Source organism: Arabidopsis thaliana, chromosome 3 (assembly GCF_000001735.4).
Source record: "Arabidopsis thaliana chromosome 3, partial sequence".
NCBI lineage: Eukaryota > Viridiplantae > Streptophyta > Magnoliopsida > Brassicales > Brassicaceae > Arabidopsis > Arabidopsis thaliana.
In genome coordinates, this window is record NC_003074.8 from 19,648,667 (window position 1) to 19,675,695 (window position 27,029).

A 27,029-nucleotide genomic window follows, 5' to 3' on the forward strand; every position below is an offset into this window, starting at 1 on the left:
ATAAAATAACAAATTGCTTTTACTTTCTACATTAGTGATGGTAACAAAAATCAAAAGAGAAAATTACTAGGGTTTAAGAAAATAAGAAAAACAACATAGGGTATAATTTGAATTAAATTGAGAATGTTTAGGTTAAAGAGAAAATAAAAAAGCGTCGACTTGTTTTCTTTTTTGTCGTTGTTGTTGTTGTGAGCAACTTTTATTTATTTATTTGTCTTCCGTTGCGTGAGATATTATTGAACGGTGTTTGTTATTCGGAGAAGAAGAAGAAGAAGAACTGAAGAAGCATATTCGACGGTCACCACCAAACCTCTTCCGTCGGATTTTCACTCTCCGTTTATCGAACATCTGAGATCTCTCTCCACTTCCGTCACCGAAGATGCATTCCAGTCATCTTCTTCTCGAGGAGCCGATCAGGATGGCTTCAATCCTCGAGCCTTCCAAATCTGTGAGCTCTCTCTCTCTCTCTCTCAGCTTGATAATTTAGTATCCCAGTTCTTCATCGATTTGCAATTTCGCATGGATTCGATTTTGTTGTTGAGGTTGTTTCTCTGATCTCTTTTTGATGTATTTTCTCAGAGTTTCTTCCCGGCATTGACTAAGATCGTCGGAACTCTAGGTCCTAAATCCCGATCCGTCGAGGCTCTCTCCGGCTGTCTCAAAGCCGGCATGTCTGGTACTAACGATTTACTTCTCTTTTTTTTTTGGGGTTTGCTAACTTGATTTGTGTTCGGTCTCACTGATAACTGTTCATGTTCTGTCATTTAGTGGCTCGATTTGATTTCTCGTGGGGAGATGCTGATTATCACCAGGAGACACTTGATAATTTGAAAGTTGCTGTGAGGAGCACTAAGAAGCTTTGTGCTGTATGTTTTCTCTTCTCTTATTTTTTTAATCTGATGGATCTTTTTTTTATGTGCTATATGTATTTGATTTGAGATTTCTTCTGCGTTTGATCAGGTTATGCTTGATACTGTTGGACCTGAGCTACAAGTTATTAACAAATCTGAGAAAGCTATTACTTTGAAAGCTGATGGCCTTGTAACTTTGACACCGAATCAAGATCAAGAAGCTTCTTCTGAAGTTCTTCCCATTAATTTCAATGGACTTGCCAAGGTTCTCTATGACCTTTGTATAATGAGATGACATTATATATGTAAACAATGGTTTACTGTTTACTAATATAGACGTGTGATGGGTGTTCTTGTTTGATGTTTTCAGGCAGTGAAGAAAGGAGACACCATCTTCGTTGGGCAATACCTATTCACTGGTAGTGAAACAACTTCAGTTTGGCTCGAGGTAAAATATATGAAGCTGTCTAATGGGAATTTGGTGGTATCTCTATGTTAAAGTTTTGATTTTTATATGTGTAGGTTGATGAAGTTAAAGGAGATGATGTCATTTGCCTTTCAAGGAATGCTGCTACTCTGGCTGGTTCTTTGTTCACTTTACACTCCTCTCAAGTTCACATTGATCTCCCAACGCTTACAGAGAAGGATAAGGAGGTCAGTTTTCTTCTAATCTCCAAATCTCGGTGATTCACTTCCTCCCTTTATAATATATATTTTTAATCAGAGTGTTTGACCAGATTGTTTTGATTTGGTTATCTTCTAGGTTATAAGCACATGGGGAGTTCAAAATAAAATCGATTTTCTCTCATTGTCTTATTGTCGTCATGCTGAGGATGTTCGCCAGGTCTGTATTATTAATCTGCCTTTCCGTTCTTGTGTCATACTTCTATGTGTATCAGTGTATGCACTATTAATTCTGAGCTTCTGATAAGCCTGAACAATAACCAATTTTTGTTTCATAACACAGACCCGTGAAATGCTTAAAAAGTTGGGCGACCTCTCTCAAACACAAATATTTGCTAAGATTGAGAACGTAGAGGTAAGTGCTATGCATTTATTTATTATGTATCTGTAATCTTCCTTTTTCTTAAGCTGCTGACATTGAATTTATTTATTTATTTAGGGACTAACCCACTTCGATGAGATTCTACAAGAAGCTGATGGCATTATTCTTTCTCGTGGGAATTTGGGTATAGATTTACCCCCGGAAAAGGTATGTTGGTGGTTAGTCATCTAAATTAATTTGTGCGGCACCAAAATTTATACTCTTTTATAACTTACTTGGTGGGTTCTGGTGCAGGTGTTTTTGTTTCAAAAGGCTGCTCTTTACAAGTGCAACATGGCTGGAAAGCCAGCTGTTCTTACCCGTGTTGTTGACAGTATGACTGACAACTTGCGACCAACTCGTGCTGAGGCCACGGATGTTGCTAATGCTGTTTTAGATGGTATGATTATCCTTGAATATACTTCTTTTAACATTTTATAGCAGAATCTACTTGGTTTGGTTAGTATTGTGAAATGATGGAAGGAAATTGTCATAACTTGAGGTTTCGTCTTCCATTTTTTGTCCTGCAGGAAGTGATGCAATTCTTCTTGGTGCTGAGACCCTTCGTGGATTGTACCCTGTTGAGACAATATCAACTGTTGGTAGGATCTGTGCTGAGGTAGGCTTTATGATATATTTCTTTAGTATGGTTTCATTGCTTGCGTCTTTAAATCCCCACACATCTTGCAACTATGTGGAACCTAGTTGTGGCTTGTCATCCGATCTGCTCTTATACAATTTCTTTACCTGTTCGTAGGCAGAAAAGGTTTTCAATCAAGATTTGTACTTTAAGAAGACTGTCAAGTATGTTGGAGAACCAATGACTCACTTGGAATCGATTGCTTCTTCAGCTGTAAGTCTATCTTCTGTGCTGCAGAGACATAAGAAAGGATTATAATTTCTGCTATTAAGACGCAAATTGCTATCACAATCTCTAATCTGGGTTAATACACACTTGATCAGGTACGGGCAGCCATTAAGGTTAAGGCATCCGTAATTATATGCTTCACCTCTTCTGGAAGAGCAGCCAGGTTCATATAATTCCTTTTGGCTTAAACTGTTATGTTCCTTTGATCTAATCATATTTGTCTAATGAATTGTTATTCCTTTGATCTCCCATGCAGATTGATTGCCAAATACAGGCCAACGATGCCGGTTATTTCTGTTGTCATTCCCCGGGTTAAGACAAATCAACTGAAATGGAGCTTTAGTGGAGCTTTTGAGGTATGTTTTCCCCACTGGTCTCTCAAGTTTAGAGATTACATTCACGCCAATCTCTTACAAGGTCAACGTGTGTGTCTCTTATCAGGCGAGGCAGTCACTTATTGTCAGAGGCCTCTTCCCTATGCTTGCTGACCCTCGTCACCCTGTAAGTCTTGTTATCTTTCTTCTATTGTATATTACAACTTCCTCTCAATTTGAGAAACAAACGGTCTCAACACTTGTATCATTTCCAAGACTAGTGTCTTAGAGCCAATATCATCTCTTTAAGTGTTTTAATGAAATTTTGCTAATTCTTAAGGCGGAATCTACAAGTGCGACAAACGAGTCAGTCCTGAAGGTTGCTCTAGACCATGGGAAGCATGCTGGAGTAATCAAGTCGCATGACAGAGTAGTGGTGTGTCAGAAAGTTGGTGATGCATCTGTGGTTAAGATCATTGAGCTTGAGGATTAACTTTTGCCTCGCAAAAACATTATATAATTGGCTGCATTTTGGGTTGCCTTGAATTGATGATAACTCCCAATGCCGGAGTGAAAATATTATCTCCGGGACTTCTGGTTTCTTTTTGTATACTTAGGAGATTTGATGTCTCTAAGGTTTCAGCTATATTTGATTACCTTCAAATGTACGCATATGATAAAAGTATACAATGCCTAGCAATTTTATAATAAGCTGTTACATTCCCTATTTTTTCGTTCTATTACAAAATTCTATCCTATTTGACTGTTTTCTCTTCTCTCTTGCAAACAAATATCATTTTTCAAAATTAATTATTGTTTTATTTTCTGTTTTTTTGTCGTCAAATGAAATTAAAATAGAAAAAATTGGTGGTTGATAATTATTTTTCATTTATTTTACAGAATTTGGTTCTGAAAATATCTTTGGACAAAAAAAATAAAAAGTAAAGGCAAGACAAAACATAAGAAAAAACCATAGTAGAGTTACAACAAACTCTTTATATTCTGAAATTCTGAATGACATGATACAAGAGTCATTTTGGTTCGCTAAGTTGTATTAAACTTTGACCTTATACACCATTACCGTTTTTCTTTAATTCGTTTACTTATTAGGGTTTTCTTCATCAACTATGTACTAATGTAGAGGTATTTGTTTGTGATTACGTCGTCAGTCCAATGGTTATTATTTGTTATGTGTGATTTAATATATGACCAAATAAACACTATTTAAACAACACAATTCGTTGTACACCACCTAAATAGTCTTATTATCTTATATCAATTTTTATTTTTAGTTGTGTTTCAATTTATATGGTAGGTTTTCATTTAGTCTTGCATGCTTAATTAAGTTTGGGGACCAACACATTTCTATGATTAGTTTGCCACTGAATTAAGATCTTTTCCCCGATTAGTCTTTTTCTCTAGAGAAAAGATAGTCAGTCATTCACGCTCGATCATGAGTTATGATTTATGAATGATGAATCCATAATATAATTATGACGTTTTTTCTTTTGACTTCTCTTTGATTTGTTTCCCTAACTCTCCCATCCATAAACAATCCCCCTGTCGGAGTGATAACGATGCTCCCAAATATTACAACAACTCGATGCAAATTCTGATTAAAAGCAAGCAAATTGTCTCAGTCTATACATTTATGTTTGATCTCTTCAATCCCAATATTGATCACATGGTGTAAATATATATCACAAAAAACTAACAAAAAAGACCCTACATGAAAAGATTATTGCTTGAGAATATCTCAATATCTACATGTATATATACAACTAATAAGAGACTAGTTACCACATAAATTACAACTCGAATAAAAAGTTGAGAAAAATACGGGTTCTTAAAAAAGTTGCTGCAGTAGGACTAATGAAGATCGTAAAGATTGTTACAAAGTTGCTAGCCAAGTTATTAATCAGACAAAACATTGGTTTTGTTTTCACTAAGAATTCACCATTGTAATTTTGTTTAAAAATGTTTAGTAGATTTGATGAGAGTAAACTTGTTTAAACTATTTTATTAAATCAGACGAGTGATTATTAACGGTAATGGATTCAGAGTTACAACATCACCATTGTTACACGTATAAATTAAAAAGAATACATATTTTGGAAGAATCTTATTTTGGACTGATATACAATTAAAACATTTCTTCCAAAATGCTTTACACCAAATCAAACGGACTTTTCACGATTGTTCGGCGCCGCCACGTGTCATCTATAACCTTCGTTGGATCTTGCCTTTCACACGTCACCATTTTTCATTTTCTTCTTCTTTTTAATATCATCTCTTTCCCTCACTTTCTCCGTTTCTCGTCAAAAGATTTTCCGAGAACAAAATTCACCACTGAGAAAGAGAGCAATTACATTTATAGAAAGCTTCATAAGTATCTTCTTCGCCGCCATGGCTATCTAGATTCATCGATTACACGTGTTTTTATGACTATACGTGCACAAAGCTCTGTGTGTTTGCGTAACTTCGGTCAACTATTAGAAAACGAGAGCGAGGTTTGTGAGATAAAGAGAGAGGTATGGGTTCGTCCTTGTCGAATCTAAACGACGGGACGAATGGTTTGGCTATGGGACCTGGTCTCGGCGATATACCGGAAAGTTGTGTCGCTTGTGTGTTTATGTATCTGACTCCACCGGAGATTTGCAATCTGGCTGGATTGAATCGTTCTTTTCGTGGTGCGGCTTCTTCGGATTCTGTTTGGGAAAAGAAGCTTCCGGAGAATTATCAGGATCTGCTTGATTTATTGCCGCCGGAGAGGTATCATAGTCTCTCGAAGAAAGATATCTTCGCTGTGCTTTCTCGTCCAATTCCTTTTGATGATGATAATAAGGTATTTGCTTGGAAGTTATGAGGATTGAATTGTGATTTTGATGTATTGGATTTGGGAATTAGGGTTTAGTTTCTGAGTTTTTGATTTTGGTTTGGATGAATTTTCTCTGTTGGTAGTTGAACTCTCTGTGTTTTTGTTTCCAGGAAGTATGGATTGATAGAGTTACAGGACGAGTTTGTATGGCGATTTCTGCTAGAGGAATGTCTATTACTGGAATTGAAGACCGGAGATATTGGAACTGGATTCCAACGGAAGAATCTAGGTACTATACACTAACGCTGCTTGATTTGAATCTCAAATTGAATTTTAGAAGATCAACTAGTAGGTGTCAAGATCATTGCAATACTTGGTTTGTGATTATGTCATTTGCCTTTAACTCATGAGCTGTTGATACGCTGTTTCTTAGGTCTTTCTTGAACAATTTATGTCTTAAGTATATAAAAGAATAAGACTTGAGAATTTGTGTGAGGGTTATTGTTTGATTAGTTGCTTGTTTTCTTTTGCTGACTCGGCTTTTGAGTTTTGATGAATAGCTTAATAGGCAATGAATGTTCTTGCCTAATCTTTATGATTATGGATTTGAGTTGTTATTGTAGTTATGATTCTTCTCGACAGTACATATTTCTGAATCAGGAGGTTATGTGTGAGACTGCTTTATACCATAAAACATCAAACGGCTTCTTTATGTTTTTGATTATGGAACAAAAAGTAAAATCCTTTTTTAATTATCCATTGAATAGGTTCCATGTTGTAGCCTACTTACAGCAGATTTGGTGGTTTGAAGTTGATGGAACAGTGAGATTCCATCTCCCACCTGGTGTATACTCTCTATCATTCAGAATCCATCTAGGGAGATTCACAAAAAGGCTAGGGAGACGTGTGTGCCACTTTGAACTCACTCATGGTTGGGATCTAAAGCCGGTAAGGTTTTCGCTTTCGACTTCTGATGGTCAAGAAGCATCATGTGAATATTACTTGGACGACGTAGAGAGAAACGAAGCACTTGGAAAACACAAACGCGGTTACTGGATCGAGTATAGGGTTGGAGAATTCATAGTAAATGGATCAGAACCATCGACAGAAATCCAATGGTCGATGAAACAGATTGACTGCACGCACTCGAAAGGAGGGTTATGTGTTGATTCAGTCTTCATAAACCCAATTGGTGATGTGAAAGAACACAAAAGGAAAGCTGTTTTGAAAGAAGCTTGAAGAAAGAAAGAAAGAAAGAAGATCACACACCAAAACACCAAAATCGTTTTGATTCTTTCAAGGTATAATATCAATGACTGATGGTTTAATTTTCATTTCTTATTAGTGATTTTGTCGTCAATTTTACTGGTTCCCAAAATTAGGGTACATCGAGTCAAATTTCATTTTATTATTGTGCATTTCATCGAGTTTTTTATTTTCATACTCATTTTGTTACATATTTTAGGCGAGAGGACATTTTCTTTTTGTGTATACCCATGTTTCTGTGACTATCTGTATCCAACCAAGATTATCTAAATTATTTTGTGTCTGACAAATTCCAATTATTTTTGTGGTGCATTTTATTTTTATTTTTATTTTTTTTATCATATCTATTACCCAATCAAAGATAGTATGCATAAGATTGGATAGAATTATTTAATTCTAATTTTTTTAATCAAACTTATCCAAATATTCAGATGCTTGAAATATAAAAAAAAACTATACTATCAGAAAAATAGATATATGAATACAAGATATTTTCAATATTATCTGATAAGATGTCAATATACACTATACTAAAGATATTTTCATTTTGTGTGTAATCTACATTTAATTCATGAAGTGAACCAAAACTTAACGATATTTTCTATATTTTCTTTTTGTGTATAATCTATACTTAATATAAAAAGATGAACAAAACCAAAAGATAAATTTAGTTTAATTCATGAAGTGATCCAAAACTTAAGATTCTTCTCTAGAATAATTTGAACATCATAACGAATCCAAGAAAAAAAAAAGAGAAAAGAATATTAAAAAATGCTAAAGAAAATGAAAGATAGTTCCAAAAATATTTAAAGAAACATAAAGGGAACAGAACAAGGAGAAAAAATGCATGTAGAGTGATGGTCGAGCTGAATTTGGAATAGCCAAGAAACTCTCGGCTATCATGTGACCGAGCTGGACCTGAGAGGAAGTGGTCAGATGCAAACCGTCCGGTTCAAGAGGTAGGCCTCTGGCGTCAACGCAATACACGTTCTCAAGATCAGTCTTCAGTTGAGCTTTTCTCACCGCGTCAAGATATGGTCCTGCTCCTGTCGCTAGAGCCACCTTTTGTTGTTTAGGTCAGAACAAAAAAGATATTAGAAGAATGTAACTATATATCATATTCTTTCTAAAATTTTGAAGTAAAGACCAAAAATGTCAATTTTGAAACACCCTGTAAGCTTGGATTGGTACGATATATTTAGCTACAGCCTGGATTAAAACAATGACTAATCACGAATCATGTGGAAGCTAAACTTAAACAAATATGCATTAAATACGTTAAATCCATGCTTATGTATTCTTTACTTTTATTTTGCATGTATTTTGTCTTTTTATTTTCCGAAAATTACCCATCAAAGTTTTATTTTATTTTAAAACCGTGGAATGACACTTTTTGGTTACTACACTTGCAGAATCACTAACATAATCAACATTCAACAAAATTATAAAGATCTGTGAAATTATTCTGTTATTTTACGTATTTAGGCAACGTACCTGGATAATAGGAAGATTTGGGTGTTGTAAATCATTTCGAAGATCACTGAAAAACTTCACTAGTCTCTTCTTATATACCGAAGCATCGACCATATCAACCGTATCAGACTCACCCTGATACCACAAAACCGCCCGGTACGAGCCACCACCACCACTAGCCATCGCCGCTTTAGCCCTCTTCACCGTCTCCTCGTAAAGAAACTCACCTTTTTGCCATTGGCTTAGTTTAGTCCCACCGATAGAGCACGGAACCAAACCCACCTGACCAAACCGGTTAACCACCCGGTTAGCAAAGGGCATCCCCGGTCCAACACCATTAGTCTTATTAATGTCAATGTCAACGTGAAGTGGCTCTTTAGCCTCTTTCCACTCGAGTTTACTCGTGAGACGGAGGATCGAAGGGTTTGATCGGCATTCTGGCGGAATTACACCGTCCCACACGGTGGTGTTTGTGGCAGTGTCGTTATAAACACCGCCTCGACCCGCCATGTTGCTTTGCCCGGCCAAGATGAAAATGCTGATGTTCCTTGTGATGGTTTGGGATTGAAGATGCGGTGGAGATTGAAGAAAAATGATGATGAAGAAGTAGTAGAAGATCTTTGTCATTGTTTTGATGAGTAAACTTGAAGATTGAGATTGAGATCCAAATCAGAGTCGAAGTAAGATGCAAGACAGAATAATGTTTTCTTCTTGTTTTGTCTCTTTCTTTCTATTCACTTCAAAAATCCTTGTTTATCTTTTTACAGAAAGAATAATAATTGGTTTGGTATTATTAGTCAATAGACTCAAAAAACCTTGTCATACACAACACAACATGATTAAATATAAAAAGGACTATATTCTGTCTCGCCACATGTACAAACCATCAATGATTCATTTCTTTAATTTCTTAAAGGTCATGTTTTGCAAAATTTTGGAGGTGTTTGGATCAGAAAAAAAAAAGTAATTAATAGCCAAAAAAAAAAGAGAGGAATAAGATCATGATGAGCGAATATGCAAGACGGCGTGGGCAAGTGAGTGATGAGTTCTTCACTCTTTGTTTCTTTTTTGCTTTTTATTTTTATACTTCATTTTCGTATAGGATACATTTTCTTTCCTTACTTAATTAGTGCTTTCTTATCATTAGTTTTTACTTTTTCAATTATACTAGGTATATTCCCATGAGTTTTACCAAAGAATCAGAGTGAGTTTTTGGCCTTCCCTATTTTTGGGCTTAAAGGAAAACATAGAACATTTCCAAATCACTTACAAACTCCGAGAGAGTGTATAGAGCTGCAAATAGAGTAGGCCAAATATGCTTTAATTTGTTTTTTGTTTTTTTTGAGCAAACCAAGGAATTTTTATTTGGACATAACAACTCGCACCAAGTTCTATACATTACACATGACTTCTACTGAATAAAGAGGAAGAAAAGGCTATTCAAGAAACGTTTTGAGCTCTTTGTTTCACAAGGAACAATAGAAGTGGAACACAGTACACATTGTACCAAAGCAAACAAGCTTGCATTTTACATTTGCACGTAACAGCCAAGAATCATGGCCAAAAAATATACCGATCAAAATAAAAAGGAGGTTATTACTAATATATTATATACCTATAGATGTTGCAATTGCGGTTTCTGACTTTTAGTTTATTTTTACCAAAACCTGACAAAACTCAGCAGAAGCATAATAATAGCCAACAATCAAAATTAAAATTGTGAGGCTAATATTTTGGCTTGACGAATACTCTTTAACCAAAATCATTATGAATTATGAGTTTGGATAGCCACATATAAGATCCCATTCTTGATTCTAGCTAGGGACAGAACTTATCGAGATCAATAATTGCCAAATATGTGACTTACTTATCTTGACCATGGAGACAGTTAAAAACTCTCAATGAAACAGCTCTCCTCTCCAAATCAGAAAACCTGCATATCAATTTATGATTAAAGTGTTAACGATGTAGAGTTGTAAGAAACTTTAACATACATCATCTAACATTCGACATGAACACCTGAGGAGCCCTCATCTACGTCTTTACAAGATCGTGGCATGCACTCTATTGAGATCATTGTGAGGGCTACCACAGAGGCTCATGACGAATTTAGATGATCAGTCTACGTTTTTCTATGACCTTAACACTTATTGAGGCCGGTTGGTTCTCTATGCCCACTTAACAACAAACAAGTTTCATCACCGTAGTAAAGTGTCTGTTGGGACACAAGAGTTCACATGATATTTCAAGTTCTGATGGAACTGGAATAGGGATTGTCGTCTTTGTTTGCCACCCACACGTAGCCTCTCGTGATGATTGTTTTCATAATCTCCACAAAAGATTACTTGTGGATCGCGAACCGAGACGACAGTCCCTTGCTTTCCAAAATCAAACGAAAAGGAAAAGAAAGAAAAAGGAAGGTGTAAGAATGGTGGTAATGTGGTAGAGTTATCATTTTCTTCTTCTTACCTCCTTCCATTATATAGTGTTTCACATGCCCATTTCGTAATATAACCTAAGCCAAAGAAAATCGCTTCGGTTTTAAATTATATAATTTTATTTTATAAAGTTAAAACTCATAAATCAGTAAATAAAAAATAAACTTAGGAAACGTTTTTGTTTCAACAGATTATATGGATTTCATACTTATACACAAACTATAAACATTCCCAAAGTTTTAGTAAAAATTAGCACCCATTATCCAAAATTTTAAAAACTTAGCTTAGTTTTATTATACAATACAATAGAATCGAACAAAAGGGACAACAGTTTTCTATCATATCTCGAATGTATCGAAATGTACTTAAGCGAGTATGGCTTTTTGGGGGACAAGGATCATGCATGAACGAAATATTTCTCCAACCACATATGTTATGTTTTGGCCCCGTGAAAATTTTCCACAAGTAAATTTATTGCTAAAGTTATTGACCAACAACATAAATCTTGTTGAAATGAATTAACTGAACAGTGTGAAAAAATCAACCAATATTCATGGTGTTCCTTACAATGCAATTTCAGTTCTGATGCAATCCGTAACAATTGAAGTTGTCACATGTTCACAACAATCCTTAAATCGATTTTAGCAAAAGAGCATAAGATACATAACCAAGGTTGCTGTTAGCTCAGTAGTTGCAATTAGAATCGGCTATTGAACACAACCGGGTGATATGAGATTGCGTAGCAAGATAGTAAACAATGTTTTAAAAAGAGTTATTATAGGAACACAAACTCTTCTGATTTTAATGATAGGAGGACAAGAGAGAGCAGTGAAATAAAGTTCATAAGCAGCAAAATTCTCAAGTCTGATATTATAAGAGTAGCAAAAGTGAGAGACAAAAACGAAATAACAAGGTTTATGTTTTGCAAATATTCAGAAATGAACATCAACTACTAAAAGTAGCTACTAGCAGAAAAGACGCAGAGTGAGAAAAGATGGCTTTAAGCTCTTCAGCGTTTGCCACCACCACCTCCCACCTTAGGACCCTTGGATGCAGCAGCAGCTTTGGGGAAATTAGCCTTGACCTTCTGTTGCTTAGAAGCAAATTCCACCTTCTTAGCCTTCTTTTCATCTTTGGTCTTTTTGATTCTTTCCTTGATCTCACTGTTTGTTGAATCATCATCACAATACATTTATTAAGTCAAATATAACTATTTTAATCCTAGTTGGATGATTTGACAGAGGGAGAAAACTAACCGCAGAGCAGCTTCCCTGGCTGCATCACGAACTTCAGGCTTCTCAGCTCTCTTCTTCTGAATTACTTCCAAGGTAGCACCAACAATGGACCTTGAGTATGGCTTCTTGGTGGCACGTCTCCTTCTCTTCACAGCCTCTTGTGCTGCATCCTATAAAAGAAACAGAGTTTTAGAATGTTAACAAATCAGGATCAATGAAAAAAAACAAAGTACAAACAACAAAACAGATCCAAATTACTGAGTTTTTTTTTTACCTTCTTGTGTTGCTTTCTGTACATGGCAGTCCATGCAAGCTTGGATGGCTTCAACTTGTTATGGAAGTACCTCTTACATTTTGAGTTAAGAAACAAGAAAACCTGAAAACAATACAAACCATTAAAAGACTAAAACCAAAACATTTGCAAAGTATAAACAAATCAATTTGATTAGCTGAAGATTCATAAAAGAACCAACCTGAGAATCAGATCGGATAAACCTAATTCCTCTTCCTGGGTAAATCTTCTGTCCACTGAAACGACAAAGCTCCGTCCTGTATTTCATAGATAATAAACAAATGAGACATTGCAACTAGAAATGACAACCAAATGATCTTTGACACTGAAAAATCTCAGTCTACATGATAGAAATGAATCATCCATATACCAAATACAGACTAATCACAGATATTAACGAAGTATCATACTTTTATTACTTAGAACCAGATCCAGCTACACAGAGACCATGAAATTACCCAGCTTAGCTAACGGTAAAGCAAAACATATCATAAATTCCGATTGAAACAAGAGTCAATTTCAGTGAATCGATCCTTCCGATAGTGTGAAATCATGAATCATTATCACTAGGCGATGTTAATAGATTCAACACAGGAACAGATACAGAGAGAGAGAGAGAGGTGAGATTTGATTACTTGAGAACCATGGTAGTAGCTGCTCCTCTTCTTCTTCGTCTTCTTCCTCCTGCTCAGGCTGCTCCCGGAAACACTAGACTAGAAAACCCTAATTCTCTCGATACTTATATATAAGAGACTTCACATTTCACCCAATGCCATTTTCGTCTATATATATTATTCTGGCCCACACTTTAAGCCCACTAAATAGGCCCATCACAAATAGGCCCATAATTTTATTAGCCCATATATTTTTGTAGTGATGACGTCAGCTCTCCTCCAATAATTTTTTGATTTTTTCCCATAGCCGACGACGGTAGAGGAAACTTGTCAATGGACCTAAAAAACGGTGACGTTTCGTAAAAGGTAGATGAAAGTTTGAACAAGTAGCTAAGCTCTCTCTCTGCACAAGCTTCCAGAAAAAATCAAATCAAAAGAGAGAGAGATCCACAAAATTGGATTGAATCGTCGCCGGATATTCCAAGAGTAGAGAGCTTAGTTTGTCTCGCGTTGCGTCTAGATTTACTGAATATGGAGGCGGAGAAGTGGAACAGCGACGGTGGTGAATACACGTCGGAGGACGAAGGTACAGAAGATTACCGACGCGGCGGTTACCACGCCGTTCGGATCGGTGACTCATTCAAAACCGGCCGGTACGTTGTCCAGAGCAAACTCGGTTGGGGCCATTTCTCTACTGTTTGGCTCTCCTGGGATACTCAATCCTCTGTACGCATCTATCTCTCTCTCTCGCCACACGAATTGCTTGAAATGCTTTAGAGATTAATTTTTCGTTGCTTTGTTTGTGTGATTTTCTTACTCGTATATCGAATGTACAGAGATATGTGGCTTTGAAGGTGCAAAAGAGTGCTCAGCATTATACTGAAGCAGCCATGGATGAGATAACAATATTGCAACAGATTGCAGAGGGAGACACTGATGATACCAAATGTGTTGTGAAGCTTTTGGATCATTTCAAACACTCAGGTCCGAATGGTCAGCATGTATGTATGGTTTTTGAGTATTTGGGAGATAATCTGTTAACGTTGATTAAGTATTCTGATTACCGTGGCTTACCTATTCCTATGGTTAAGGAGATTTGTTATCATATGTTGGTTGGTTTAGACTACTTGCATAAACAGCTTTCGATTATACATACTGATTTGAAGCCTGAGAATGTTTTGTTACCGTCAACTATTGATCCGTCTAAAGATCCGAGGAAGTCTGGAGCTCCTCTTGTTCTCCCCACTGATAAGGATAATACAGTTGTTGACTCCAATGGTGATTTTGTCAAGAATCAAAAAACAGGAAGTCATAGAAAGGCAAAGCTTTCGGCTCAGGGACATGCAGAGAATAAGGGCAATACGGAATCTGATAAAGTTCGTGGAGTGGGATCACCGGTTAATGGAAAACAATGTGCTGCAGAAAAATCGGTTGAAGAAGATTGTCCTTCTACTTCTGACGCAATTGAATTAGATGGTAGCGAGAAAGGAAAGCAGGGTGGTAAGAAAGGGAGTCGATCAAGTCGAAGGCACCTTGTGGCATCTGCTGACCTCAAGTGTAAACTTGTTGACTTTGGTAATGCGTGTTGGACATACAAACAGTTCACAAGCGACATTCAAACGAGACAGTATAGGTGTCCAGAAGTAATCCTTGGATCTAAATACTCTACATCTGCAGATCTCTGGTCATTCGCGTGCATATGTTTTGAACTTGTCACTGGAGATGTGCTATTTGATCCCCATAGTGGCGACAATTATGATAGAGATGAGGTATGCTTAAGTTCCCTGCTGTCTTTTGGCTGTGTGCATTTGTGGTTTTTACATATTTTGGCTTTCTCTTCTCTTGTTTTGTGGGATCTTAGCGTGGATTTGCTTCAATTTTCTATTGTGGGAGTTTGGAAATCTAATTGGCTTTTCTGTTAACAGGATCACTTGGCTCTGATGATGGAGCTTCTTGGGATGATGCCACGCAAGGTAATAGAATCATCAGCAGATAGGTTTATCATTTTACTAAGAAATTTATTTCGATGATTCATAATTCCCAACACTTTCTCTGTTGTGTTTTGCAGATAGCATTGGGTGGCCGCTACTCCAGAGATTTCTTTAACAGGCATGGTGATCTTCGACACATCAGAAGACTGCGTTTCTGGCCCATGAACAAAGTGCTGACCGAGAAGTACGAGTTCAGTGAGCAAGATGCAAATGACCTGAGTGATTTTCTTGTTTCGATTCTTGATTTCGTCCCAGAGAAACGACCAACTGCAGCTCAGTGTCTGTTACATCCTTGGATCAACTCTGGTCCCCGCTCTATAAAACCTTCGCTTAAAGACGAAAATTCAGATAAGCTCGATACAGAGAAGAACAAGAGGGAGAATGAGGAGCAAGAAGCTGTGGAAGTTAAAATGGGAAACGTTGTTATATCATCCTTAGACTCTAAACCAGGTATGAGCCAAAGCTCCTCCACTCTTAAGCTAGCAATTTGACTCCTGAGATATGTCTGTTCGATATCTGAGATCTGTGTACCACTCAAGCTGTTTAATAGAAAGAACATTTTCATATACGCAGAGTGGTATCTTGTTTGTGTACTTCTACGAATCCAATACCAATTATTCACATTTACCATATATTTGATTTTTAGTAATATGATCTTATAAAACCACCGACTCTGTTTCCGACTCCTGACTGCTTCTTTGTTCCTAAATCTGTGTGCAAGTCCAGTTTCCGGTTTAGTGCTAGTGTTATAACGCCATTAAGTAGAATTATTATTCACAACAACGAAAATCAAAATCGAATATGCAAACCAGAAGTAGTTTTATTACAAGTCAAGATTGAACAAAGACATAACATAACAGAGAGAAACGAAAAACTTGTTATCATCGTTTTACAGAAAACCACAAAACGTATAGTTCTAATTTTACTACAGCTTTTTCTCTCCCACGACGATTCTCACTTTCTCCTCGTCATCGATCTCTCCAACGTCATTGAAAGTTTGACCGGTCATCTGATCCGCCTCTTTCAGTACCGTCGCCACGTATCCAGGCCTAGTATCTTTCACGTCAACCGCCACAACTGTCTTCCCTGTGCTCTCGTCTCCATGGGCCGACGCGCGCGTCTCCTCATCAGAGGGCGTCGTAGCACCAGTCAGCTTGCTCTTTATAGCTCCAGTCATGTTCCCCAACGCACCCATTATACTTCCCTTCCCTTCTTCACCTCTGCAAACAATAATTCCAACAACTATTATCAACACATCCACTAATTCCGACCATTGGGTTAAATCGCTTTCAGGACATCATGTCATATACCTTTGGGCTACGGAATCTTTAGTCTCGTGAGCTTTGTCAGCAGCAGATTCGGTACTCTGTTGTGTCTTTCTAGAAGCATCCTCGTCAAGTTTTTTGCCCTCAAGTCTCATCTCTTCCATCTTCCGCCTTGCTTCTTCTCCCGCCTCGTCCATCTTTTCCTATTAATTAAGGACGAACATCATATAATAGCCAACAAAGCATATATAAACACATTGAATACTCTGCTAGTTATATTACCTTGGCCGTGTCTTTGGTCTCAACGGCTTTTTGTTTGGTTTCCTCTGTCTTGCCCGACAAGAAACCCATAGCTCTTTTAGCAGTGTCCACTGCACTATCCTTCAGTTCTCCGATCTTACTCACACCTGCATCTTTCGTTTCTGTCGCCTTCTCTGCCGTGTAGTCTCTATATTCTCCCACTTTCTCAGCTGTCTTATCTTTTGCTTCCCTCGCCTTATCCGCAGTTTCCTTTGCTTTCTCCGCCGTGTAGTCTTTATATTCGCCCACTTTCTCAGCTGTCTTATCTTTTGTTTCCCTCGCCTTATCCGAGGTGTATTCCGCGGTTTCCTTTGCTTTCTCTGCCGTCTTATCCTTAGCTTCTTTCGCCTTATCCACCGTGTAGTCTTTGTACTCACCCAGCTTCTCCGCCGTCGTGTCTTTGGCTTCCTTTGCCTTCTCTGCCGTGTAATCTTTATATTCACCCAACTTATCCGCCGTTTTATCTTTAGCTTCTCTTGCCTTCTCCGCCGTGTATTCTGCCGTTTCCTTAGTCTTGTCTGCCGTTCTATCTTTAGCTTCTCTTGCCTTCTCTGCCGCGTAATCTGCGGTTTCCTTAGTCTTGTCCGCAGTCTTATCTTTAGCTTCTCTTGCCTTATCGGCCGTGTAATCTGCAGTTTCCTTAGTCTTCTGCGCAGTACTGTCTCTAACCTCTCCGGTGGTGTCTCTCATCCCCGCTGCCTTCTCCGATGCAATATCGGCTCCCTCCCTCGTTGACTCAGCCGTATCATGACTTTTACCGATGACTGCGTCTTTAGTTCCTTGCACCGCCTTCATCACCGAGCCTATCAGGCCAGGCCTCTCAGGCTCGGTCGTCGTTGTCCTCTCCGTTAATTTGTACGTCACATCACCTTTGTTGATATCTTTCAAATCTTCAGCCGCTAGACTCGCTGCAGCCTCAGCTCTCTCGGCCTTGGCGGACCTCTCTGCCTCCCGTTGTCCTGATGCCATGATTTGTTTCTTGTTTGCTTGGCTTCCAAGTAAAGATTTAAGATGGATTCTTTAAACTTTGCCGAATACTCGTCGTGTTAATGAAGCATTTAGAGCTGCTTGTTGTTTTTATAGCAAGTTTTTGGTTCCAATGAGATGCCACGTCATGACTTTGATAAAGCAAAACCTGCCACGTGTGTTCTGGTACGCATTTTTCTTATTTTCCAACTTATCTTCCAAATATCATTTCGCCCGACACGTATCTAAGAAGATCGTTCTATTGAGGAACCATGCCACGTGGGATTTTCATGCATCGAGAGAGCTTGGACTTAACGTGTAAGGAAGCAATTGTGGTCGGCTCCCTTACTTCTAAATTGTGTAGTACGAGTATTAAAAATTGGGCGTTTCTTGTTTCTTTCTTTCTTGTTTTTGGTCGAAGGCTATGGAAGAGACCATTATTGTCTCCAATTTATTGGAAAAAAGTAAGAAAATAAACTGCAGTCCAACATCTCCTGGATAAGTAGCTTCATCGGTATTTAAGAACAAAATCAAATGAACAAGTTCGGAAATAGACTCAAACGAATAAAAATCCAACATATATAAATGAAAACACATAGTTATCGATTTAACTTTTTATACACATGAGTTATGTGCATTATCTAATCTTTTGATATAAAATTATCGCAAAAACGTATCAAAGATGACAGTGGATGAAAATTAATGATCGCTATCTTATAAACCAGTCACTATTTTTGAATCCACTTCAATTTCCAGTCTCGTAACCTTTCCAAAACAACACGATAAATTGTCGACGAAGCATTTTTTCTTCTCATTAATTGCCATAACTTCATTTTGAAATTATAGTTTCTTTCTTACTCGTATTTATTCATTAACGTATTGTTCACACTACTCACATCTTATATATTTATGATCTTTAGAGATTCTTTAAGCATCTTAATTTTCGCTTTCTGTTGACGAGTCTCATCTTTAGCTTCTAATAAGCTTAGCTTCTGCTACCCATATGGTCCATATCGTTTATCTTCATCTGTCCAATCGAAAAAGTCATGAGCTACAGATTTGTTTTTTTTTTTTTTTTAGATTACCGTTTGTCCATGATTTAACAAACTGTCGTTTTTCTACCACCATTTGCTAACTAAATAGTTAATGTTGTTTTTAAATATTTGTGTAATCTTTGTAAATATTTGTAAACCCGATTTCTGATCCATGACGTGCGAGTTTAGTTAGTGGAATAATTTTGTTATATTATTAAGTTTTTAAATGGCATCCTAATGATATTTGTTATACTTTCAAAATTATAACTTACGATGTACTCCCCAAATAAATAGTATAAGATTAACCAAATTAGTATTGTCTATCAGTAAAGCTCAGCGCTTAATACCATTCATGCATCTTTTGTTTTTCAAAATCTACTCGCAACTAAACCTAGAAAAAGGAAGCCTTAAGTTATTTAGCAAACATATAGAAGAGAGAGTCTCAATATCAAACCAACAGCTGAATGATTTTGAGAAACATAGATTGTTTGTTGTTTCACTGGCTGGACTTCCTTATAATTTTGCCAAAACCGTTATGCCCATATTTTGTACCCCAAGAATTCTGAATTTTCCAGTAGTTGACACCTTCCAGAGTTGTGTCGAAACCAGTCATTAAGACTACATGGCCACATGTGCTTGTGTTTTTTCGATTTGTTTGACCATGATAGATTTTGTCATATTCAAAATTTACAAGATATGAAATCAGTTGTAATATGTTTAAAAATGAATTATACCAACTACAAATACCACTTACATCTTTACATTCCTTTAAGCTTTCATAAGTATCTATCACAACAAGTAGAGGGCCGTCGTTGACAAGTTAGATAAACTCTTCTTCTCTCACTTGTTTGTCTCTCTTATATACCAAATCCTTGATTTTGAATGCAGGTATATCCTATAAGAATTCGTTTATAAGTATGATTAGTTAAAAATAAATGAAATTTGTAAGAAGACAAGATTTAAAAATGACACTTACATAGTTTTCGGAACTTTTGAGACAGATTTGTTTGAGTTTTCATGAGTATGGACAAGTTTTTCTAGAACAAGAACTTGTTTTGTCAAAAACTTTTTGATACTTGCCATAGTTACAGATTTTTCATACATGTTCCTAATATTGTTTATCAAATGTTGCGGTGATAGTTCAACAACTAGACCTATAAGAGCAAGTCATGCTTCGATGTGGCACCAACCTAGAGTTTATAAACCCCTAAGCAAAATGAAAAAATGTAATTTATAGGAATGAAATAAATTTTCAAATAATAACTTATATCTAAAATATAAAAAGTTATGCAAAATAATTTATAAAATAGTTAGTCACAAAAATTGTACAAAACTAAAAAAGTCTTATGTGATTAACTATAACCTATAACCTATTATTTAGGAAACAATTTAAAAATCAATGATATTTACTTATTTTTGCTACTGAAAATGCAAACCTGTTATTAAGTAATCGTAGAAAAGTCAAAAGGATTGTTATTCATTAACTCCCCCAAAAGCCAAGAAGAAGGAGAGTGAGAAATGGAGAGAAAACTTCACGACCACATTCACATTATAACTCAAATGTATATAAAAATTATCCATAAATAGCCTAGTCCTCATTCTCATATTCCTTTTGATTATTAGTGAGAACACAACACCAACAACAAAATGGGAGACTCACATTGCCGTTGTCTTCATGGCTTTATTTTGCTTGTTGTTCTGTTTCTTTCCTTCGTGTTTAGTTTCGCTTCAAAGATAGACGTTTCTTTTCACGGAGACGAGAAACGTAGTCTCTCTAGCTCCATTAATTCCTCTCTTAGTGAGTCAGCGGAATACACAATGTGCGCGACTCATAAAGAGGCTAAGGATGGTAAACCAATCGCATTGGATTTCGATTGCGAACAAGGATATGTTATTTCAAAGATCACTTACGCCGACTATGGCCAATCCACTGGTAGTTGTGGGAAATTTAAACGCGGTAATTGCGGTGCAAGCAATACCTTAAATATCGTCAACAAGGTATACAAAATCAATCAAAAATACAAATTTTCTTTCAAATAGTGTTCTTATTAATTATTATCGTTTGTTTGTGCAGAAATGTCTTAGGAAAGAGAAGTGTAAGTTGTTTGTTCCAGACAAGATTTTTGGTCCGAGCCACTGCAAGGGAGCTTAAGTCTCGTTATTGACGCTACTTGTAGAAAACTTAGTTTTTTTCTTGTTTTCCAAGTTAAAGTTTCTTTATGTAATCGACCTAGTCAAGCTTTTGTTTCCTACTTTACACGTTTGTTACATTTTTTCTCTTTGTTGCAAACCCCAAATGTGTATGTGCCATACAATATCAATCATCTTTGCCATATTTTATCGAACTGTTTATAGGTTACTCAATATTTTTCTCCTCAAAAAATGTGAAGACTGACACGTACCAAATCTTTTAAGTGAGAATCACAACAAATCACATAAAACACCAACCAATTCCATTCTTTTTCCTCTTTTGACACACTTTAATCCAAATCTGATCAAGTTTTGGGGCCACATTGCAAAATTGGGGCCCGTTGTAAGTTTTGGTCCCAATCTGAAAATGCATATCCCACCGACTCTGACAATTAGGGCTTATAAATAAACGAGCACATAAGTTCATAACTTGGTTACTTCATTATTCTTCCATCTTTTTCATCAAATTGCTAAGAGAGTAAAATCGCCCCATAACGAAGTAACCATGTCGAAGAAGATAATCGTGTTGACAAGCTCCGATGATGATAAAGGGTATGGCAGAAGACGATTGTGCCGATAATGGAATCCCTCTTCCAAACGTGACAAGCAAGATACTCTTATTGGTGATCGAGTATTGCAAGAAGCACGTCGTTGAGAGCAAAGAAGAAGATCTAAAGAAGTGGGACGCTGAATTCATGAAGAAGATGGAACAATCGATTCTCTTTGATGTTATGATGGCTGCGAATTATCTCAATATCCAAAGCCTTCTTGATCTCACATTTTCAAACTGTCGCTGATTTGCTCTCAGGCAAAACTCCAGGCGAGATTCGCTCATACTTCAATATCGAGAACGATTTCACAGCAGAGGGAGAAGCTGAGATCCGCAAGGTGAATCAATGGGCTTTTGAATGAAAGTGGATCTTCAAAGTTCTTTCTTCTTTAGTGTTTTCGGTTTTCTTGATGCGATGTTAGATGATTACTTCGTCTATTTCTTGTTTGTTCTGTTGTTTCTTTTCTTTTGGTTTCTTGATGCATAAGTAAACCAATGTTTGTTGTATCTTTACCCTAGAGACGATCTATTGTTGGATTTTAGTATATGCTAACCAAATCTGAAGATTGATGTTTTTGTTTTTGAAGCAATTCTTGAATATATGTGAAGTCAAATCCTTCCTTTTTTTTTTCTTATGGTAATTGAAGTTTACTAATCCGAAACTAATTATATGACACTTGAATTTTGATATTCTATACTTGTATCATAATTAATAATCAAGCAATAAATGCAAATTGTCAAGATTGAACATTCTAAAATAGATAGTGTGAAAATTTGTTGTTCTCTTTGCGAAATAAAAACAGTTGTTTTAATATTCTCGTAGGAATATGATAAACCTAATTATAGAAAACTTCGCAGCCACATCCGCACACAAATTCGCATCTCTAAGAAACTTTAATTACTAATATTATCATATATATCAATATCAAAACATTACATATTTATACTTAACTACACGTACTAAACCATCTTAGCATTTTTCAACACCCTTCTGATTTAGAAGGGAACGAAAAACTAGAATAAAAATGGAAACTACACATTCTCTTCATCGTCATGGCTTCATCGTTTTGCTTCTTCTTTTATCCGTTTCTTATGTGTCTTGTTTTTATACAAGGAATATCATCAACGGTTCTTATCGTTTAAATCCAAGAGAATATCGACCGAATCAACTGCCAATATGCATTGATCATCCGGCGCCTAGCGTCGATCTATCGCCCATCTTTTGTGGTGAAGGATATGTTATCTCTGAGATAAAATTCGCCGACTATGGCCAACCCACTGGTGACTGTAAGAATAACACGCTTAAACGTGGAAACTGCGGCGCACCCGCTACTTTGAGGCTCGTCAAAAAGGTTTAACTAAACGTATATATATGAATTATCTGTTTGAAATGAGTACTAATACATCATATCTTATTATTGTTATCTATTGTTATTACTTACGCAGAATTGACTTGGAAAAGAAGAATGTTGGTTTCCAGTGACAGACGAGATGTTTGGTCCAACCCATTGTAAAGGACCGGCACTTAGATTCGTTGTTTCCGGTACTTGTAAGAAAAAAGTTACTTAAAGAATTAGTGATTCTTGTAACAAATTTTGTCTTCTTCTTCTTTTTTTTTTGTTTATCAAGTAGTTGTTGATCATATTTATGATATATTTTTTTCTTAGTAAAACCTTTTATAGAGCGCATCATTATGTGTGCTAATTAGGCAATCCACTGAATCAGGCTCTTGTTTCCTATTTGCGTATTTGATTGAACTCTTTTTCTTACCGATTATATATGCATAAGAAAGAGTGTTATAATAAAATATGCTATTACCAATTCATCTATGAGAAGATATACCAGCCGACAAAGAGGAACTCCTCGTCTCCGATAGAGGTTCTTTGCAAATGAAGTTCATGCGAGTAGCTTAAAAGGCTTAAGAAAATTAACAATTCATTAATGCATACCATCGCCATACTTATGTTTTTGAATGCTAACCTAATTCAAATGACAATACAATGTCCTTAGTGAAAAAATAAAGCTCCAATAGTACGACTTTGCTTAAAGAAGTAGAGATTGTGAAAAAGCGGTCGATCTAAAGAATCCATAACCTGCCAACTTGGTAAGAATCCACTTCAGAAGAAAAAGTTATGTTTCATATAAGAAGAAAATGAGATTAACAAATCTCTAAAAAATATAAATCAAACTTTTGTTGGTATTCAAAACCTTAAGAAGAAGATCAATCTTCATGTTCACACCAAACCCACCCTAACAATAAAGCTTATGTATAAGAAGACATATGACTTGTCTAATTAAAAACATATTCAAAGTATAATAATACAATCAACTAGGGGAGACAAAAGCCTGAAGATCTATGGGATGTGAAAGCCAATTAGACTATCTTTTTTAGGAACCAATTAAAATATCTTCTGAAAATGCAAATATGTTTTTTAGTAATCGCGAAAAAGTCAGAATGAATGTCCTTCACCAACATCTCCGAAAGACAAGAAGTATGGAAAGTGAATAAAGAATAAAAATAAATTAGAACATAGCTAAAAGGAAAAATTGATAGTAAACTTCGTAGCTACATCCGCACACAATTCGTCTCTATACTAATTTAATCTAACAAGCATATATTTTGAAAACACACCTATATATCTAAGTTGCTTAGAAATTTTCATTATCCTTCTGATTTGTAAGAGAACAAAAACAAAATGGAAACTTCACATTATTTTCGTCGTCATTGCTTCATCATTTTGCTTCTTGTTATGTTTCTTTCATCGGTTTCTAATCTTGCTTCAAAAATCAACAACAGTTCTTTTGATGCAAGAGGCACTAAAATCAATAGTGATCCGAAACATATCTCCAATTCAAAGTCCGGAGGATCTCCTCAACGGGACAAAGAATATCCTCTGTGCGGGTCGAATAACCCGTCAGAGGATGGTATCATATATGCACCTTTTTGCGACAAAGGATATGTTTTTTCTCGAATCAAATTCGCTGACTATGGTCAGCCCGGTGGTTCATCATGTGAAACGCTTAAACGTGGAAACTGCGGTGCGCCGGCTACTTTGAGACTCGTCAAAGAGGTTAACAAAGTTACTCAACATTAGTAATCTTGTTTGACGATAAATCTTCTTATCGATTACTATTTTTTGTTTATGCAGAATTGTCTTGGAAAAGAACGGTGTAGGATTTATATTACAGACGAGATGTTTGGGCCGACGCATTGTAAAGGACCTGTTAGCTTCGTTTTTTCTGCTATTTGTAAAAAAACTTGAGCTTTCTTATTTCATACGTTAAGGGAAAGTAATTCTTATAACCTTTTTTTCTTCCCTTTAATGTTTTGATGGATCGCATCATTTTTGTTGTTAATTTACGTAATCCACGGAATTTAATTATGATTTTGTTTCCTATATCAACTTTTTTTTTTCTGAATTTATTTTATGAGAAAGAGTATATAGTTTGGAGACTAACTAAATAGCTGACGATATGTTTTACCGCATATCTGTTCAACTACACAGATTTATGTTTCAAGGAGTGAACTTGTACTCGCCTAAAGATAACAAACTCAACAACGTATTTTCTCTTTCAATATTTCGGCCAACCCTAGCGGAAATTCAATTTCTTGTACACTGATCCCACTTTTCCTTGAAGATCACTAGCAAATTTCAAAAATTACATAAGGATAACGTATTCACTTTTTTTTTTTAATTCAAAAGAGTTTCTCCATATTTATCATAACATGTTAACAAAGTGGTTTTAACATATAAATGACCCTTTAACTAGTTATACAACGGATTATTTTTATAACTCAGAAAAAGTGACAAACTGATGAATACTTTGAAGTTTGAATAGATACCAGCGGAATAATTTAACGTTAATTAACGTCAAAGTGATATAACACATGCATCATTTCTATTTAACACATGCATCATTTCTATTTTACCTTTATAGCGAGCATTGATGATTTAATTTGTCGGGAACAAGAGCAAAAAATTAAGCTTTTTATAACATAATAAACTCTATTAGCAGAGGGCCAGAGACAAAACTGTAATAAGATTGACGAATAATTGTGAAACCAATTAATTAAACTCTCTTTTGGAAGATTTTTTGTTTTTTTCCCACTGAAAATGGAAAATCTATTAATAAGTAATCGTAGAAAAGTCAGAATGATGTCCTTCACCAACACCTCCGAATTCCAAGAATTAAAAAGAAAAATCGACAGAAAATTTTGCGGACACATTCGCACTCGAATTCACCTCTCCAACAAACTTTTAATTCTTTAAGTTTCATAGCTTTTTATTTTTAACCTATATATAACTACATCCGTATACTAGTATGATAATAGCATTTTCACTACCAAAAAAAAAAATGGGAACTACCGATTGTCGTCGTCATGGCTTCATATTAGTTCTTGTTCTGTTTCTTACCTCTATCTCTTGTTTAGCTTCAAAAATGGACGTTAATTATGATGCCAGAGGCATCAAAATCGAAGTTGGTCGAAAACATAATCTCTCTGATTCCGTTCCTAACCCTCGTAGTGAGTTTGGGAGTTCTCTTCTAAGTTGGGCAATCAGATTCCAGTTTGTCGTCATCAAAACAGGTCTAGGGCCCCTGTATTGATGTTTGATTGCAAAGAGAAAGGATATGTTTTCTCAAAGATCAATTTCGCCGACTATGGCCATTCAAGTGGTGATTGTGGTAACTTTAGACGCGGCACTTGTGGTGCACCCGATACCTTGAGGCTTGTCAAAAAGGTTCGAAAAATCAACCAACATTAATAGTATGTTAACCTTAGCATTTATTGTTTTGTTTGTACCACACAACCACACTAGTTCATTGAGATTTGGTCCTACGTTTTATACGAAATAAGTTTGCGAAAAAACTGATCATGTTCATCCATGATTAGTTGGGGTATGGCAAATCCAGACATTAGGTGCCAATTAGAAAACATATTTATAATATATGCACGGAACACCAAACTAAACATATATATGTTCATTATCTTTGGTTCACCTTTATTCGATAGTGTGATATATAATTATTTCAGTAAATCTTATAAGTATTGTTTGGTGCAGAATTGTCTTGGAAAATGGCAGTGTATACTTCTTTTGGGAGAAGGGACGAGATGTTTGGTCCGACTCATTGCAAGAGTCCTCCTTGGTTCGTTGTTGAAGCTACTTGTACAAAAACTTAGGTTTCTACTGCTTAAGCGATTCTTTATCGTTTCACTCTTTCCTCGCTTTGATCAAAGTTTGTTGTTAATCATACTAGGGCTCGTAGTTTCTGCAAAATCGTGGAAAATTTTGTCGTATAATTATGATTCGTTAGATCAACTTTATACATTTTTGATTCATATTTGTCACCAGTAATGTCATATATCCTAATATTTTTGATATTTCTTATGTACAACAGATTTGTATCATTATATAGTTGGGAAATAAGTTTACTAAAACAAAAATCCCACAAAAAATAATGAATTAGTTATTTCAATAGAAATACAAGAACTAATCACACTTTAAAAAAAATACACA

At 36.0% G+C, this 27,029-nt stretch overlaps 10 protein-coding genes, 2 long non-coding RNA genes and 2 other non-coding genes across 15 annotated transcripts; 8 read left to right on the forward strand and 6 right to left on the reverse strand.

Annotated features, from left to right (window-relative positions):
* The first annotated feature begins 44 nt into the window (after window positions 1-44).
* On the forward strand, window positions 45-3,849 carry AT3G52990 (Pyruvate kinase family protein). Of its 2 annotated transcripts, NM_115159.5 has the most exons (16): window positions 45-448; window positions 580-676; window positions 769-866; window positions 961-1,116; window positions 1,222-1,299; window positions 1,374-1,505; window positions 1,615-1,695; window positions 1,819-1,890; window positions 1,975-2,064; window positions 2,152-2,296; window positions 2,427-2,515; window positions 2,654-2,749; window positions 2,860-2,927; window positions 3,021-3,120; window positions 3,206-3,265; window positions 3,419-3,849. In NM_115159.5, the coding sequence occupies exons 1-16, from the start codon at window positions 380-382 to the stop codon at window positions 3,569-3,571; spliced, it is 1,584 nt and encodes a 527-aa protein (NP_566976.1). In that variant the 5' UTR covers window positions 45-379; the 3' UTR covers window positions 3,572-3,849. The 2 variants fall into 2 exon arrangements, with proteins under 2 accessions (NP_566976.1, NP_001078275.1); NM_001084806.1 differs by having other exon boundaries at window positions 214-676; window positions 3,419-3,842.
* Window positions 3,850-5,243: 1,394 nt separating this feature from the next.
* PP2-A15 (phloem protein 2-A15) lies at window positions 5,244-7,469 on the forward strand. Its single transcript, NM_115160.3, has 3 exons — window positions 5,244-5,923; window positions 6,067-6,185; window positions 6,664-7,469. Exons 1-3 carry the CDS (start codon window positions 5,612-5,614, stop codon window positions 7,133-7,135), a joined length of 903 nt encoding a protein of 300 aa, NP_190868.1. The 5' UTR covers window positions 5,244-5,611; the 3' UTR covers window positions 7,136-7,469.
* A 352-nt stretch (window positions 7,470-7,821) lies between these two features.
* AT3G53010 (carbohydrate esterase, putative (DUF303)) lies at window positions 7,822-9,458 on the reverse strand. Its single transcript, NM_115161.4, has 2 exons — window positions 8,657-9,458; window positions 7,822-8,224 (listed from the first exon to the last, which is right to left on the reverse strand). The coding sequence occupies exons 1-2, from the start codon at window positions 9,260-9,262 to the stop codon at window positions 7,937-7,939; spliced, it is 894 nt and encodes a 297-aa protein (NP_190869.3). The 5' UTR covers window positions 9,263-9,458; the 3' UTR covers window positions 7,822-7,936.
* A 1,176-nt stretch (window positions 9,459-10,634) lies between these two features.
* On the reverse strand, window positions 10,635-10,747 carry MIR771. The gene has a single exon (NR_141684.1). It is a non-coding gene; the product is annotated as a microRNA ath-MIR771 precursor (primary transcript).
* A 118-nt stretch (window positions 10,748-10,865) lies between these two features.
* On the reverse strand, window positions 10,866-11,049 carry MIR851. The gene has a single exon (NR_141685.1). It is a non-coding gene; the product is annotated as a microRNA ath-MIR851 precursor (primary transcript).
* A 772-nt stretch (window positions 11,050-11,821) lies between these two features.
* On the reverse strand, window positions 11,822-13,359 carry STV1 (Ribosomal protein L24e family protein). Its single transcript, NM_115162.4, has 5 exons — window positions 13,236-13,359; window positions 12,782-12,857; window positions 12,583-12,684; window positions 12,330-12,478; window positions 11,822-12,236 (listed from the first exon to the last, which is right to left on the reverse strand). The coding sequence occupies exons 1-5, from the start codon at window positions 13,244-13,246 to the stop codon at window positions 12,083-12,085; spliced, it is 492 nt and encodes a 163-aa protein (NP_190870.1). The 5' UTR covers window positions 13,247-13,359; the 3' UTR covers window positions 11,822-12,082.
* Window positions 13,360-13,528: 169 nt separating this feature from the next.
* SRPK4 (ser/arg-rich protein kinase 4) lies at window positions 13,529-15,887 on the forward strand. The gene is made up of 4 exons (NM_115163.5): window positions 13,529-13,940; window positions 14,051-14,983; window positions 15,140-15,187; window positions 15,283-15,887. Exons 1-4 carry the CDS (start codon window positions 13,746-13,748, stop codon window positions 15,694-15,696), a joined length of 1,590 nt encoding a protein of 529 aa, NP_566977.1. The 5' UTR covers window positions 13,529-13,745; the 3' UTR covers window positions 15,697-15,887.
* Window positions 15,888-15,962: 75 nt separating this feature from the next.
* On the reverse strand, window positions 15,963-17,831 carry AT3G53040 (late embryogenesis abundant protein, putative / LEA protein). Its single transcript, NM_115164.3, has 3 exons — window positions 16,753-17,831; window positions 16,516-16,673; window positions 15,963-16,425 (listed from the first exon to the last, which is right to left on the reverse strand). The coding sequence occupies exons 1-3, from the start codon at window positions 17,737-17,739 to the stop codon at window positions 16,131-16,133; spliced, it is 1,440 nt and encodes a 479-aa protein (NP_190872.1). The 5' UTR covers window positions 17,740-17,831; the 3' UTR covers window positions 15,963-16,130.
* A 2,586-nt stretch (window positions 17,832-20,417) lies between these two features.
* AT3G53050 (D-galactoside/L-rhamnose binding SUEL lectin protein) lies at window positions 20,418-21,108 on the forward strand (the record flags this gene model as incomplete). The annotated part of the gene is made up of 2 exons (NM_115165.2): window positions 20,418-20,768; window positions 20,845-21,108. The coding sequence occupies 2 exons, from the start codon at window positions 20,418-20,420 to the stop codon at window positions 20,920-20,922; spliced, it is 429 nt and encodes a 142-aa protein (NP_190873.1). The 3' UTR covers window positions 20,923-21,108.
* A 391-nt stretch (window positions 21,109-21,499) lies between these two features.
* SK6 (SKP1-like 6) lies at window positions 21,500-21,757 on the forward strand (the record flags this gene model as incomplete). The annotated part of the gene is made up of 1 exon (NM_115166.1): window positions 21,500-21,757. The coding sequence occupies one exon, from the start codon at window positions 21,500-21,502 to the stop codon at window positions 21,755-21,757; it is 258 nt and encodes an 85-aa protein (NP_566978.1).
* Window positions 21,758-22,362: 605 nt separating this feature from the next.
* On the forward strand, window positions 22,363-22,996 carry AT3G08315. Its single transcript, NR_141428.1, has one exon. It is a non-coding gene; the product is annotated as an other RNA (long non-coding RNA).
* A 1,063-nt stretch (window positions 22,997-24,059) lies between these two features.
* AT3G53065 (D-galactoside/L-rhamnose binding SUEL lectin protein) lies at window positions 24,060-24,901 on the forward strand. The gene is made up of 2 exons (NM_001339593.1): window positions 24,060-24,581; window positions 24,660-24,901. Exons 1-2 carry the CDS (start codon window positions 24,207-24,209, stop codon window positions 24,771-24,773), a joined length of 489 nt encoding a protein of 162 aa, NP_001319734.1. The 5' UTR covers window positions 24,060-24,206; the 3' UTR covers window positions 24,774-24,901.
* Window positions 24,902-25,866: 965 nt separating this feature from the next.
* On the forward strand, window positions 25,867-26,276 carry AT3G53070 (Putative membrane lipoprotein; the record flags this gene model as incomplete). The annotated part of the gene is made up of 2 exons (NM_115167.1): window positions 25,867-25,956; window positions 26,049-26,276. 2 exons carry the CDS (start codon window positions 25,867-25,869, stop codon window positions 26,274-26,276), a joined length of 318 nt encoding a protein of 105 aa, NP_190875.1.
* Window positions 26,277-26,402: 126 nt separating this feature from the next.
* AT3G08325 lies at window positions 26,403-26,640 on the reverse strand. Its single transcript, NR_141429.1, has one exon. It is a non-coding gene; the product is annotated as an other RNA (long non-coding RNA).
* Window positions 26,641-27,029: the final 389 nt, after the last annotated feature.